The 12,743-nt window shown below is 38.4% G+C and overlaps 1 protein-coding gene across 1 annotated transcript; it reads right to left on the bottom strand.

Annotated features, from left to right (window-relative positions):
• Positions 1-1,814: 1,814 nt before the first annotated feature.
• LOC138908043 (uncharacterized) lies at positions 1,815-2,294 on the bottom strand. Its single transcript, XM_070198679.1, has one exon. It carries the CDS (start codon positions 2,292-2,294, stop codon positions 1,815-1,817), a length of 480 nt encoding a protein of 159 aa, XP_070054780.1.
• Positions 2,295-12,743: the final 10,449 nt, after the last annotated feature.

The raw sequence follows: 12,743 nt of genomic DNA, 5'->3' as shown, positions 1-12,743 counted from the left end.
GTGTCTGGGGAGATCGGAGGCTGACTACGTGATAAGGGAAGTTCATGAAGGAGTATGCGAGAATCATTCAGGTACAGACTCATTGGTTCTCAAGTTAGTCAGGGCTGGCTACTATTGGCCCTGGACGGAACAAGAAGCAAAGGCATTTATACAAAAATGCGACAAATGTCAACACAACGCACACTTAGTGCATCAGCTTGTGAAACTTCTTCATTCGGTGGTGTCATTATGGTCATTCATGAAATGGGGAATCCATAGTCAGTCCATTACCATAAGGGCCACGTAAGGTAAGATTTCATTTGGTTTTAACTGACTATTTTACTTAATGAGTTGAAGCAGGTGCTTACCAAAAAATTGGAGAACGAGAAGTGGTTGATTTTATATGGGACCACATCGTCTATCGATTTGGAATACCAAAGGAGATTGCTTGTGACAACGGGCCACAATTTATAGGTTCAAAAGTCACAAATATTTTGGAAGGATTAAAGATCAAATGAATTATGTCTTCACCATACCACCCAAGTGCTAACGGAGAGGCGGAGTCAACCAACAAGGTAATTATTCAAAACCTTAAAATCAAGTTGAAAGATATCAAGTAGTAGTCGGATGAGCTACCAGGTGTGCTATGGGCATATTGGACCACGACGAGGACAAGCACGGGTGAAACCCCCTTTTCACTCGTATACGGTTCGGAGGCTTTGATACCGGTGGAAGTGGGGGAACGGCCTTAAGGTTTTTCCAGGAAAATAAAGAAACAAATAATGAAGCATTGCGGGTCAAGTTAAATTTGCTTGAGGAGCACCGAGATCTGCCATACGTGAGGATGGTGGCCCAAAAACAAAGGATGGAGAGGTGTTACAATCGTAGGGCAAATATATGTTATTTCAAAGTTTGAGATTTGGTTATGAGGAAGGTTACTCAAAGAACTCGGGAAGCGAACGCCGGGAAGTTGGGACCAACATGGGAAGGACCTTACCGGGTTTCAGTTATAACCGGTAAAGGCTCATATGAATTAGAAAATCAAGATGGAGTCAAAGTGTCAAGCAATTGTAAGGTGACTCACCTCAAAAGGTATTACTGTTGAAGATCCTTGCTGGTACTGAAAGTATGTACTATATTCTTTTTTCCTTCGACCAGTTTTTGTCCCACGTGAATTTTTCTTTCAAGTTTTTTAACGAGGCAGCGATGTAGAGCATACTACGAAGGAAAGATCATCGGCAAGCTGGTGAATCAACAACCGAGAGATTTGTTGCCTTCACTTTTGCGCAACTCGTATGGCAACCAACTTCTGGATGGTTAAATAAACTTTGGCTCGCTGGCTTAACTCGTATCCCAAGACTCTCATTGTCTCCATTTCTGGAAACAAATTATTTACACATCCACAAGTTGTTTCCACTAATGAGACAGCAATGCAAAGCTTACTAAAAGGGAAGTGTCATCAGTGTCACGAAGACCGGGGACTATTAGAACCGGGGATCAATGTCTTATCAGGACTGGGGACTGCATGATCAGCCTCATAGAACTAAGTTGTACAAGTTAGCTCCATGTATTGGAAGCTTTATTTACTTAAGTAAATGAATGTTTATGTAAATGTACTTTTAAAGGTGGAAGGAATAAATCAAAGTCCTTTTATTTTTATCTTATCTCTCGTTCGAGTGATAAGTTAATTTATTTTATCGTTTGAAAGTTAATAAAATTTTTAAAATAAATGCTTGTGCCGGAATGAACATGAGACGTCCTCTTCAAGAGCACCGTAAATATGAGGGCTACCTCTTATGAAACCCTCATAGTAAAGGGTAGAATCAGGAAGGTTCTCACGAGCAGTTGTCTCCAGTTACCGGCCTTGGCAATGCGGTTATCAATATTGACAATGCTTTTTTGGCCTCCTCCTGGGTCTTCGTCTTAGTATGATAAATGGAGTAGGTTTTCTCGAAGACGAGAGAATCTTCTTGGTCCTGGAGTTTGGCTCGAAGCTTATCAATCTTGGACTGGAGCTTTTCGTTTTTAGCTCTCATTTTGCTGATTTTCGAATCGAGCTCAACGTTGGTGGTTGAGTGAAGTCGATTCTGCTCTATGACTCTTTTGAGTCTTTCTTTCATTTTTTCTCTCTTACCCTCGGCAGCATTGGCCTCCTCAGTTTTGGAGCGTAAGTTAGCCTCCAAATTGTTAACTTGCTCCATCAAAGTAGACTCGCGCTCGGCAACAGCGGTCACAGTGTCATGTAGTTCGACCCAAATAGCCTTTGCTTCCTTAAGGTTTTCATGTAGCCGGGCAGCTTCCTCGTTGTGGGCCATTCTATCTTGATCGGACTGCTGGAATAGGGCCTCAAAGTCATCCACTCGAGCAGCTTTTTGCTTCTAGCACTGGGAGGCACTCGCCAAATTTATTCCGTTCGGCCAAGAACCGATCTCGTTCCGAAATAAGCTCTTACTTATCCAAAATCAGCCTTTGTAGGCCCTCAGAAGCAAGAAGGTTGGCGTGGAAACAAGTTAGTAAAAAGGTAACTAATGTAAAGTGTAAATTAAAAGGAGATGGACGAATGTCGGATCGCTACATGTGCCGAACAATGCATGCTTTTTTTTATAAGGTACTTCGCAGAAAAAGAGTCCATTTTTCTCCAATCCTTTGCTGATGCCAGCAACACCAGGTAATTGGCAAGCTCTACCGGCTTGAAAAGTATACGACACTCCTTCGAAACCGAAAGAATGGCACTTCGCTTTCCATGAGGGTCTTAAGAGGGTGACGAATAAGTATTTCCCAAGTTCCCGTCGTCGGGAGACTGTGGAGAAGAGGCATTCCCTACATGTTCGGTTGGTGCCGGTGGAGAAGGATCAGCTGGGCGGAAAGTAAGGGGACTATTTGTGTGGGATAAAATTGGTTAATGATAGCTGGACAAATGACGGAGTGACACGTGAAACTAAAGACACGTGGGATGTGAGTTAGCAAACAACTGGAACTAGATAAAAGCGTGCAATCAGTGCGGAACAAGTCCCCAAGACAGAGCAGCGGTAACAAAGATTCAAAGCATTGTCATCGGGTAACATTCAATGGGCAGCTGTTACAAAGAATATCTGCATTTATAGCCAACTATTATGCTCCCATCAATGATGATTTTATTCTCATTCAAGAGCAGCTTGCTTTGAGGCTATAAATAGAAGGATTAACATCCAATGTAAACACGAAAGTCTCTACATACAAAAAGCTATAATCTATTGTCATATTACGCTCAATTCTAACACTTGAACATTGCATTCACTCTTGTCATCGGAAAGTCTTAGTTCTTAGTCAGGCTTGTTATCTACTTTAATTTTATTTGATAATCTTACTTTTGTTCTCATTTACTTATTATTTTGGGTCAAATCGATTCGCTTGTTTATAAATCACGCTACAAATTCAAATGTACCTCTTTACGGGTAAACACCTTTCCCGTTTCCTGTTGCCCTTCCCCTCGTATACTTATGAATAAATTATACGAATAAATATAAAGAGAGAGAAAATCCCTTATCTTGAATGATTTAGCACCCGCGTGACAAAGGATCAATTAGTTTTATTTACTGTTTTAATTTGAAGATCTTATGCTCACAACACCACTGCCTTTAATATCGATCTAATCTCATAAAGTCAATTGGTTTTACAAACACCCAGTAGTGTATGCATTAGTAATTGGAGTAATGATAGATGTGGCAAAGGTCGAATTTCAAAAGGTAAATTACATTGTCAAAAGTGATATGCGTGCAAGAAATGTTAGTATTATGTAATTCTTTGTTTGTTAAACTATCCTTTCGAGAATTGGCTCTTTGCTCTATTGATTTTTCCAAAAGTTATAAACGTTGCCTAAATCCTCAATTTTGTATTTGAGAATAACGTGTGATCTATTACCAGACCAAAAAGTGGTACTATCTAAACTTTATACAATTCTGCTGTCTCCCGTCCACATGAAGAGCTAATTTAGGGTAATAATGCACACTGACCTGACCTAATACGTTATCCATAATCGAATACTAGCTGGGTAAACAGCAATTCTCATTTACTTTATCAAATTAAATTCAAAATCTATCAATTAGTAACATACTTACAGTTGCATTAAAGTTACTATACATATGTTGTTGAAAATTTTCAAAATGTGTCAAATCCTGCAGCGTTACCTTGAGAATCTGCTTTCAAACTTGAAGAGTGTTTATTAGCTAGTAATAGATGTGATATTATCTTGACGAATAGACATGTTCCCCGAACGGACATGATTTATCTCTTGGTCTAGAAAAAAGGTTATTTTGAAGTGCAAAGCACGTGATCTTTTATCCATTATTTAACCACCTTAAATCTTCAGAGACAATCAAATTAGAGAATTCAACCAAGCAAATCTAGAGAAAATCTCCTTCACATCGTCATGTCAAAGTGAGACTTAATTGCTCAAGAAATACTACAGAATTTCTTGTAATAAATTAGACGGTGTACTTGATTTGTTCTTTCATTGATGCTGGAAAACTGATTTCATTATTGGTGCAAACTCAATCACATTGAAGGATTGCATTATATGCTAGAAACAATATGCAGGAACTCTTCGTGCACACCGTTCTTGGTAGGTAGAATCAAATGCAACCTAAAGGAGAGACAACAACAGTACGCATAAGCAGATCTAGGATCTAAACTTTATGGGTTTAACTCTTTAGGTTTTTAGTATTGAACCAATTATGTTTATAAAGTTATGGGTTCATATTGTTGGAAGTGTGTGAACAAAGTCCCGCGTGGAAAGTAGAAAAGAAAAATAAGTAATTTATAAGGGGTTGGATACTCGTAATGGTGTGAGCCTTTTGGAGAAAACCGTGCGGACTTGGCCCAAAGCGGACAATATCACACCATGTTAAGAGTATCTTTGGGCCGTTTTAGCCCAACAACTGGTACCGGGGCCAATGGTTTGGAGAGACGAGTATGGAGATGCCGATGTGATGGCGTAGGACCCGACTTAGTGCATTTGCTCGTCTATGGGCCGGTTCACTACCTTTACTCATAGTTTCAAAGACGCATACACAGCCTATCCTTGGACTTCGATGACCGTAAATACTCGGATCGTGTGCAAATTAGCCCATAACGGTGATGGGTCATGTGGAACTTAGTTCAAGGGGGAGATTGTTGAGAGTGTGTAAATAAAGTCTCATATGGAAAGTAGAAAAGAAAAATAAGCTACTTATAAGGAGTTGGATACTCTTAAAGGTGTAAGACCTTTTGGAAAAAACCGTACGGCTTGGTCCAAAGCGGGCAATATCATACCATAGTAAGAGTATCTCTGAGCCGTTTTAGCCCCAACACATATATACTATTTTTGTAATCTTTATGAATTTTTTCACATAAATTTTTACTTTGCATTCAAAAGTTCAATTGAGTCCATCACTAGCACACTAGATCCGCCCCTAGTACGTAGCACCATAAAGTAAACGGCTTCGCGTTATGTATATAGTAAGTCAAAATGTATATATGAGATAAATATCCGGGTTTAATATTGTTTCATTTAAGTACCTCTACACAAAAATATTCTACATTTAGCTCACTCCACAACGGTATCCAAGACCCCTTCACGTTCACCATCGAAGAAGTTGTTCACAAGCATCCTGTTGACAATCAGTCTGTCAACGGCAGAACCTGAGACAGCAAGTTGTCCTTCAAACTGGTTTTTAAGAGAGGACCTTCCTTTATTTTAATTTTGCGTGCCTAAGTGGTTCATCGTATGAAATTTGCATGCACGTAACAAGGAAAGAACTATAACTTGAGACATTATTTTGGTAATAACGCCATACATATATTACTAATGAACCTTAGGCTGTTTTAAATACATATTTAGCATAGCTCCAATGAAAGCCAATTTGCCGCTGGAAGCTTATCTTACAAATAGGGAAACCAATTTGATTAATATATATATATAAGTAACAGTTAAGAGAAACTGAAAACTAGCAGTAACTTCTTGGAATCCAAACCCTACTAAAATGAGTAGTAACCAGATTAAAAAATTACTTGAACTCATAGTAATGAGCTAGTGTACGTTGGAGTAAAATGGTTACGTGCGTGTGTCTTTCTTTTAGGAAAAGGTTTATGAATACGCTATTGACAAATCAGGATTCGTTTCTTTTTCCATTATTAGAAGCAAAGTGTCAAATGAAGCCGGAAAGGTTTTCTGAGTTTGTAGTGATTTCCAAATGAAATTAACGAAGAGGAATAAGGAAACAGCACAAGTCGAAAGATAGGTAAAACAGTAAAAGAAATGCCCAAAGGAGGAAAGGAGAAACGGAATGATTGAGCTAGTGGGATAGCTCTCTATAGTATGGTGAAAGAAGTATAAGAAGAAAAAGAAACAAAATAAAGTGAAGTACATAAAAAAAAATTACCCTAGATACCAAACAAATAGGAATGGTTTCCTAAATTTATTTCAGATTTTGAAAGGAGTCAATAATGTCGTCTTCTTCTTTCTTTGTTTATAATTTCTTCTTGTAAATGATAGCAGTAGTAGCAGTAATTTCTTTTATCGGATGACCCGGAAGGGACAGCAATAACAATAATTATTAATATTATAGGGATTCTGTTAATGTAATATTTGCTGAGTGCGTATGCTTCTCGTTACAAAATTTTCCTTCTTTTTGGGCATAATGGAGTAATTTATAAACATATAATTGAATTAGTAATTTTAAATTCAAATTAGAGTTTTACTTAATTATATGCTAGTATTAAATTTTTTACATTATCTATTAGATATTATTACAAATTATTGTCTATAAAAAGTGAAATTAATAATACAAACATAAAACAAAGAACATATTACAATAAATTAAAATACAATAATTGTATAAAAAACTTTACTTGTTAATGTATGCAGTAAGTTAAAATTTTAAAATAATGATGTGTCTCTAAAACAAGCTAATAGTAGTAGTATAGAATTAGCAACTTTTACTTTATGTGGTTCACATATAGGAAGAGGGTGGGATGAGATAGTGGACGTAGTCACGCAACAAAACAGAATAATGCAATAGTCATGATTTACTTTGCATAGCAGATCCCCTATTGCCTCTCGTGACTGATTTCTTCAGCCGTGAGTGGCTTTTAATTTGCATGCAAAATCCTGTCCATCTTCACCCGAGAGAGTAGAGCTAGGCCTATGCATCTAGCTGCTATTCTCTTAAGGCTGCAAATTTTATAATATTGAGTTGGACCATCATATATAAGCATCAAACACCTGTCACCAACTTCTAAAGCCAACTTTTATATTTCGAGATCCAAAGTGGTGGTGGGTTGGTGGGTGGAGGTCCTTAAATTTCACGAAATATGCACAAACCGTTAGGAAATGAAGAATGGGGGAACACAGAATGACAAGTAAATGTATTGGAATACTTCTTCTACTTTTTTGTATTTGCGTGTAAGAAGAAAAGACTCTACTTGAAATCCCTAGTCTTCCGACCTAAGGCCTACTCATAGTCAGTCATAGGCCGGCGACTCTCCTTTTCACATAACTACGTAGGTTGCCCCCAAGTTGCAATCTGCACTCACCATTCATCAGTCCTTTGTTCCTTTCTTGTCTCTTTCTTTCTTCTAGCCTTTACTTTCTTTCAATCTAGACTCAAATGTTGGTTTCGCACATATACAAAATGTAAAATAATACTAGTGTCTCGCGATTGTGATGGAATAGTAAATATTTATTTATTTTTATTAGAAATTTTATGTTCGAGTTTTGAATATAAAATTTCTCATCATAAAATATTATTTACCCTTTAAAGTAAAACTACTCAACGTGAATCTGAATAAGTTCAGTCCCAAAAAAGTATCGAACATGAAGTTTAGAGACTGAAAATGATAATAGTGTCTCTAAAACAAGGTACAAGAAGTACCTAGATTTTGTTCCTCGTTTCATACATTTTGAGACATTTCAAATCGTATAACATCTTTTATTTTGCTTTAATAATTTTTAAGAGATGGAGTATAAATTAAATAAATTTTTTATACTTTTGTTTACTCGTAAAACAATACAGTTGAATTTTTAGCGTGGTTTATAAATAAACGAATCAATTTGATCTAAAATGATAAAATAAATTAAATAAAATGCAAGACTAGCTTAGCGTAGAAATCGAGATAAAATAACAAACAACTTGGTTCCGGAAACAGGGCTTCCAAAGGCAGCGATAAAAATATCGTAAGACATAAAATAAAGTATTATTTCGCTTGGAATAATGTGTAGTATAAGTTTGTCAGAAATTTCGTGTCTTACAATAGCTGTTGAAGTCACTATTTATAGCTATACCTAGAAAACAAGGTCCTAGGATCAAGCCGCTCTTAAATGACAATAATGGGGGACATTGATGAATATATAACGACAGGCTATGAATATCAATATTCTCTGTAACAGATTGTGTATTTAATAATAAAGAATATTCTTCATTGAATGTCATCCGGCAGCAAATATTTGTTTGCCTTCGTTAACAATATTCCCTTCGGGGTCTGTCCGGTGCCAACCGAAGCTGTTGTCCTCGATCTTGGCATCCACTCGCTTCGTCTTTTATCTGTCTCTCAGTTCCACGTATAATTCTATCATTCAAGTATTTAATGTGAACCGAGTTTACCCTATATAGATAGTTTCTCTACTTTCTGGTGACACATCTTTGTGTCATCGGAAAGTTGGTGACGATTCCCTTCTTGGCAGAAAATTTTCTGAACCCTTCTGAAAAGTTTCTGACGCTTAATTAGACGCACGTCTCTCCGCATTTAATACCCTGAATACGTGTTATTCCACGATTTAGCAATATTTTCACCGGTTTTCGAGGTAATCATGACCATGATTTTACCCGCCTATTCCTTTACTTATACACATCATTCTTCTTCTTTTACACTTCACAGTTCTATAAACTTTCTCAACTTCTTTGCATTCAACTCTGTCCTGCTTTCACTCTTCTTTAATCTTCTTCCTCAAAGAACTCTTATCACCTTCTCCTGATCATAGCTTCTTCTTCCAAGAACTCAAGTGTCACGATCCAAAAATCCCAAACTGTCGTGATGGCGCCTATCTCGATACTAGGCAAGCCGATAATCTCGATAAACCACCATTTCTCATAAGTTTGAAAATACAATAATTTAATACAATACAAAATTCCACAAATACTAACACGAACACTCCCCAAAACCTGGCGTCACTGAGTACATGAGCATCTAATATGAATACAAGTCTGGAAAATATGATCTATAATAGTTTGAGACCAAATACAGTAAACAAGGAGATAGAGAAGGAGAGACAAGGTCTGCGGAACACGACAGCTACTTCAAAATCTCCTGAAAATCAACTGCGTGAAATGATCAACACCCGCTATGTCCGGGAACATCTAGATCTACACACGAAATGCAGGGTATAGTGTGAGTACAACCAACTCAGCAAGTAACAATAATAACTAAGGAACTGAAGATAATGACGAGCTACACAGTTATAATTCACTTTTTGTATTTCCAGCAAAGAATATACATGCTTTTAAATCCGGCAGTTTAAGTCAAATCAATTTTATATAGTTCAATTTCTTGTAATACAGATATAAAAGCTTTCTGAGATTTCACAACAATGACAGATAGCAACCAAGCGCAACAACAAATGCAAAGCAAGTACAGCCTCGGAGGCAACAGTCACTCAACTCATCACAACAGCTCAACCGCTCGGCTCTCAGCCCTCATCCCTCATACTCAACGGATACCCGCGCTCACTGGGGTGTACAAACTCCGGAGGGGCTCCTACATCTCAAGCGCCATAATCTGCACGGACAACTCACGTGTTGCACGGATAACTCACGTGCTATAATATCCGGCACGGATAACTCACATGCCATAATATCCTTACCTCACCGACAGGCCCTCGGCCTTACTCAGTCATCAACCTCTCTAGTCTCTCGGGCTCTTAGAAATCACAAAGATCAACCCAAACAAAGATAACATAATGAATCAACAAATATCAAGAAAGACTGAGGTATCATGCGCAAGTAAAATCATGAATGAGCACAAGATAGCAATTAGCAAATAATTCAATAAGTACGTGACCTCTATAGGTCCCAACAGTACTATCACATAGCCTAAGCATGATTTCTAACATGATTTACAGTCAAATTTCTTCAACACATAGAGAGAATATAGCTAACAACAAGTTATTCAACTTTATAGTTTCACGGGACAGACCAAGTCACAATCCCCTCGGTGCATGCCCACACGCCCATCACCTAGCATGTGCGTCACCTCCAAAATAGTCACATGACACAAAATCCGGGGTTTCATACCCTCAGGACTAGATTTATAACTGTTACTTACCTCAAAGCATGAAATTCTTATTCTGCAATGTCCTTTCCTCGTGAATTGGCCTCCAAACGCCTCGAATCTAGCCATAAATAGTTCGTTTTAGTCAATAAAATTCATTGAAATTAATTCCATAAGAAAATACTAATTTTTTATAAAAATCCGAATCTTATCTCAAAAATTGCTTGTGGGGTCCACGTCTCGGAATCAAATAAAAGTTACAAAATCAGAAAAGCCATTCAACCACGAGTCTACCCATACTAATTTTACCAAAATCCGACCCCAACTCGACCCTCAAATCTTCAATTTAAACTAAGAGGGTTTTCCAACTTTTCCAACTTAATTCACCAATTAAATGATAAAAACAATCATGGATTCAGGTAATTTAACTAATACTGAGTTAAGAATACTTACCCCGTCATTTTCCTTGAAAAACTCCCGAAATTGCCTCTTCCAGAGCTCAAATCTATCAAAAACTGAAAATTCAGAACTTAAACTCTCTGCCCAGACATTTTCTCTACGCGATCGCGAACATTCCCACGCGACCGCGAAGAACAATTTTTCATTGCCTAGATTTTACTCTACGCGATCGCGGACTTTCCCACGTGATCGCGATGCACAACATCACAAACCTATGCGATCGCGGACTCGTCCACGTGATCGCGAAGCACAAAACGGGTGACTTCTATTTCCTATCCACTTACTCTATGCGAATGCGACCTTCTTCACGCGTTCGCGAGCCACAAAATCCCAGAGCTATACGACTGCGTCCCGCTTTACGCGATCGCGAAGCACAAAATACCACTGCCTTACATTAACCCTACGCGATCGCAGGTATCCCCACGCGATCGTGTAGAACAAAACCATCACTGACCAACTAAGCCTACGCGATCGCAGATGCATTCATGCGATCGCGTAGAAGGAAAACATCATCAGATATTAGAAAATTCCAGCAGATGTTCAAGTCTAAATTTTTGATCCGTTAACCATTCTAAACTCACCCGCGCCCCTCGGGACCTCAACCAAATATACCAACAAGTCCTAAAATATCATACAAACTTAGTCGAACCCTCAAATAACCTCAAACAATGCTAATACCATGAATTACACCCCAATTCAAGCCTAATAAACTTTGAAAATTTTAATTTCTACAAATGACTCCGGAACCTATCAAATCACGTCCGATTTATCTCAAATTTTGCGCACAAGTCATAAATTACATAACATAGGTATTTTAATTTTCAGAATCGGATTCTGACCCCGATATCAAAAAGTCATCCCCCGGTCAAACTTTCCAAAAATTCAACTTTCGGCATTTTAAGCCTAATTCCTCTACGGACCTCCAAATAATTTTTCAGACACGCTCCTAAGTCCAAATTCAACATACGGAGCTATTGGAATTATCAGAATTTAAATCCGAGGTCGTTTACACATAGGTCCATATCTGGTCAACTCTTCTAACTTAAATTTTTAATTATGAGATTAAGTATCTCATTTCATCCCGATTTCCTTCCGGACCCGAACCAACTAACCCGATAAGTTATAAATCAATTGTAAGGCATAAATTGAGCAGTAAATGAGGGAACAGGGTTATAATACTCAAAACGACCAGCCGGATCGTTACATTCTCCCTCTCTTAAACAAACGTTCGTCCTTGAACGGGTTTAGAATAATACCTGGAGTCTCAAATAAGTGTGGATATTTGCTCCGCAACTCCTGCTCAACCTCCCAAGTAGCTTTTCTGACTGGCTGGCCTCTCCACTGCACCTTCACTGATGCTATGCTCTTTGACCTCAGTTTTCTAACCTGCCGGTCTAAAATAGTCACCGACTCCACATCGTAAGTCAAATTACTTCCCAGATGTACAGTACTGAAATCCAGAATATGAGACGGATCCTCGACATACTTTCGGAGCATGGATACATGGAACACTGGATGAACACCTGATAGACTAGGTGGCAAAGCAAGTTCATAATCCACCTTCCCAACTTTCTTAAGTATCTCAAAAGGCCCAATATACCGATGGCTCAACTTGCCCTTCTTCTCGAACCTCAACACACCCTTCATGGGTGAATTCTTGAGCAGAACCTTCTCCCCAACCATGTGAATAACATCACGAACCTTCCTGTCGGCATAACTCTTCTGTCTAGACTGTGCCGTGCGAAGCCGTTCCTGAATTACTTTGACTTTCTCCAAAGCATCCTGAACCAAATCAGTACTCAATAGTCTAACCTCACCCGGCTCAAACCAACCCACCGGAGATTGACATCGTATCCCATATAAAGCTTCATACGGATCCATCTGAATGCTTGACTGGTAGCTATCATTGTAAGAAAACTCTGTGAGTCGTAGAAATTGATCCCAAGAACCCCCAAAATCAATGCCACAAGCGCGTAGCATATCCTCCAATATCTGAATAGTGCGCTCGAACTGTCCGTCCGTCT

Source organism: Nicotiana tomentosiformis, chromosome 3, assembly GCF_000390325.3.
Source record: "Nicotiana tomentosiformis chromosome 3, ASM39032v3, whole genome shotgun sequence".
NCBI classification, from domain to species: Eukaryota; Viridiplantae; Streptophyta; class Magnoliopsida; order Solanales; family Solanaceae; genus Nicotiana; species Nicotiana tomentosiformis.
Note: the sequence above shows the minus strand (reverse complement) of the source record. Positions and strands in the feature narration are given on the sequence as shown.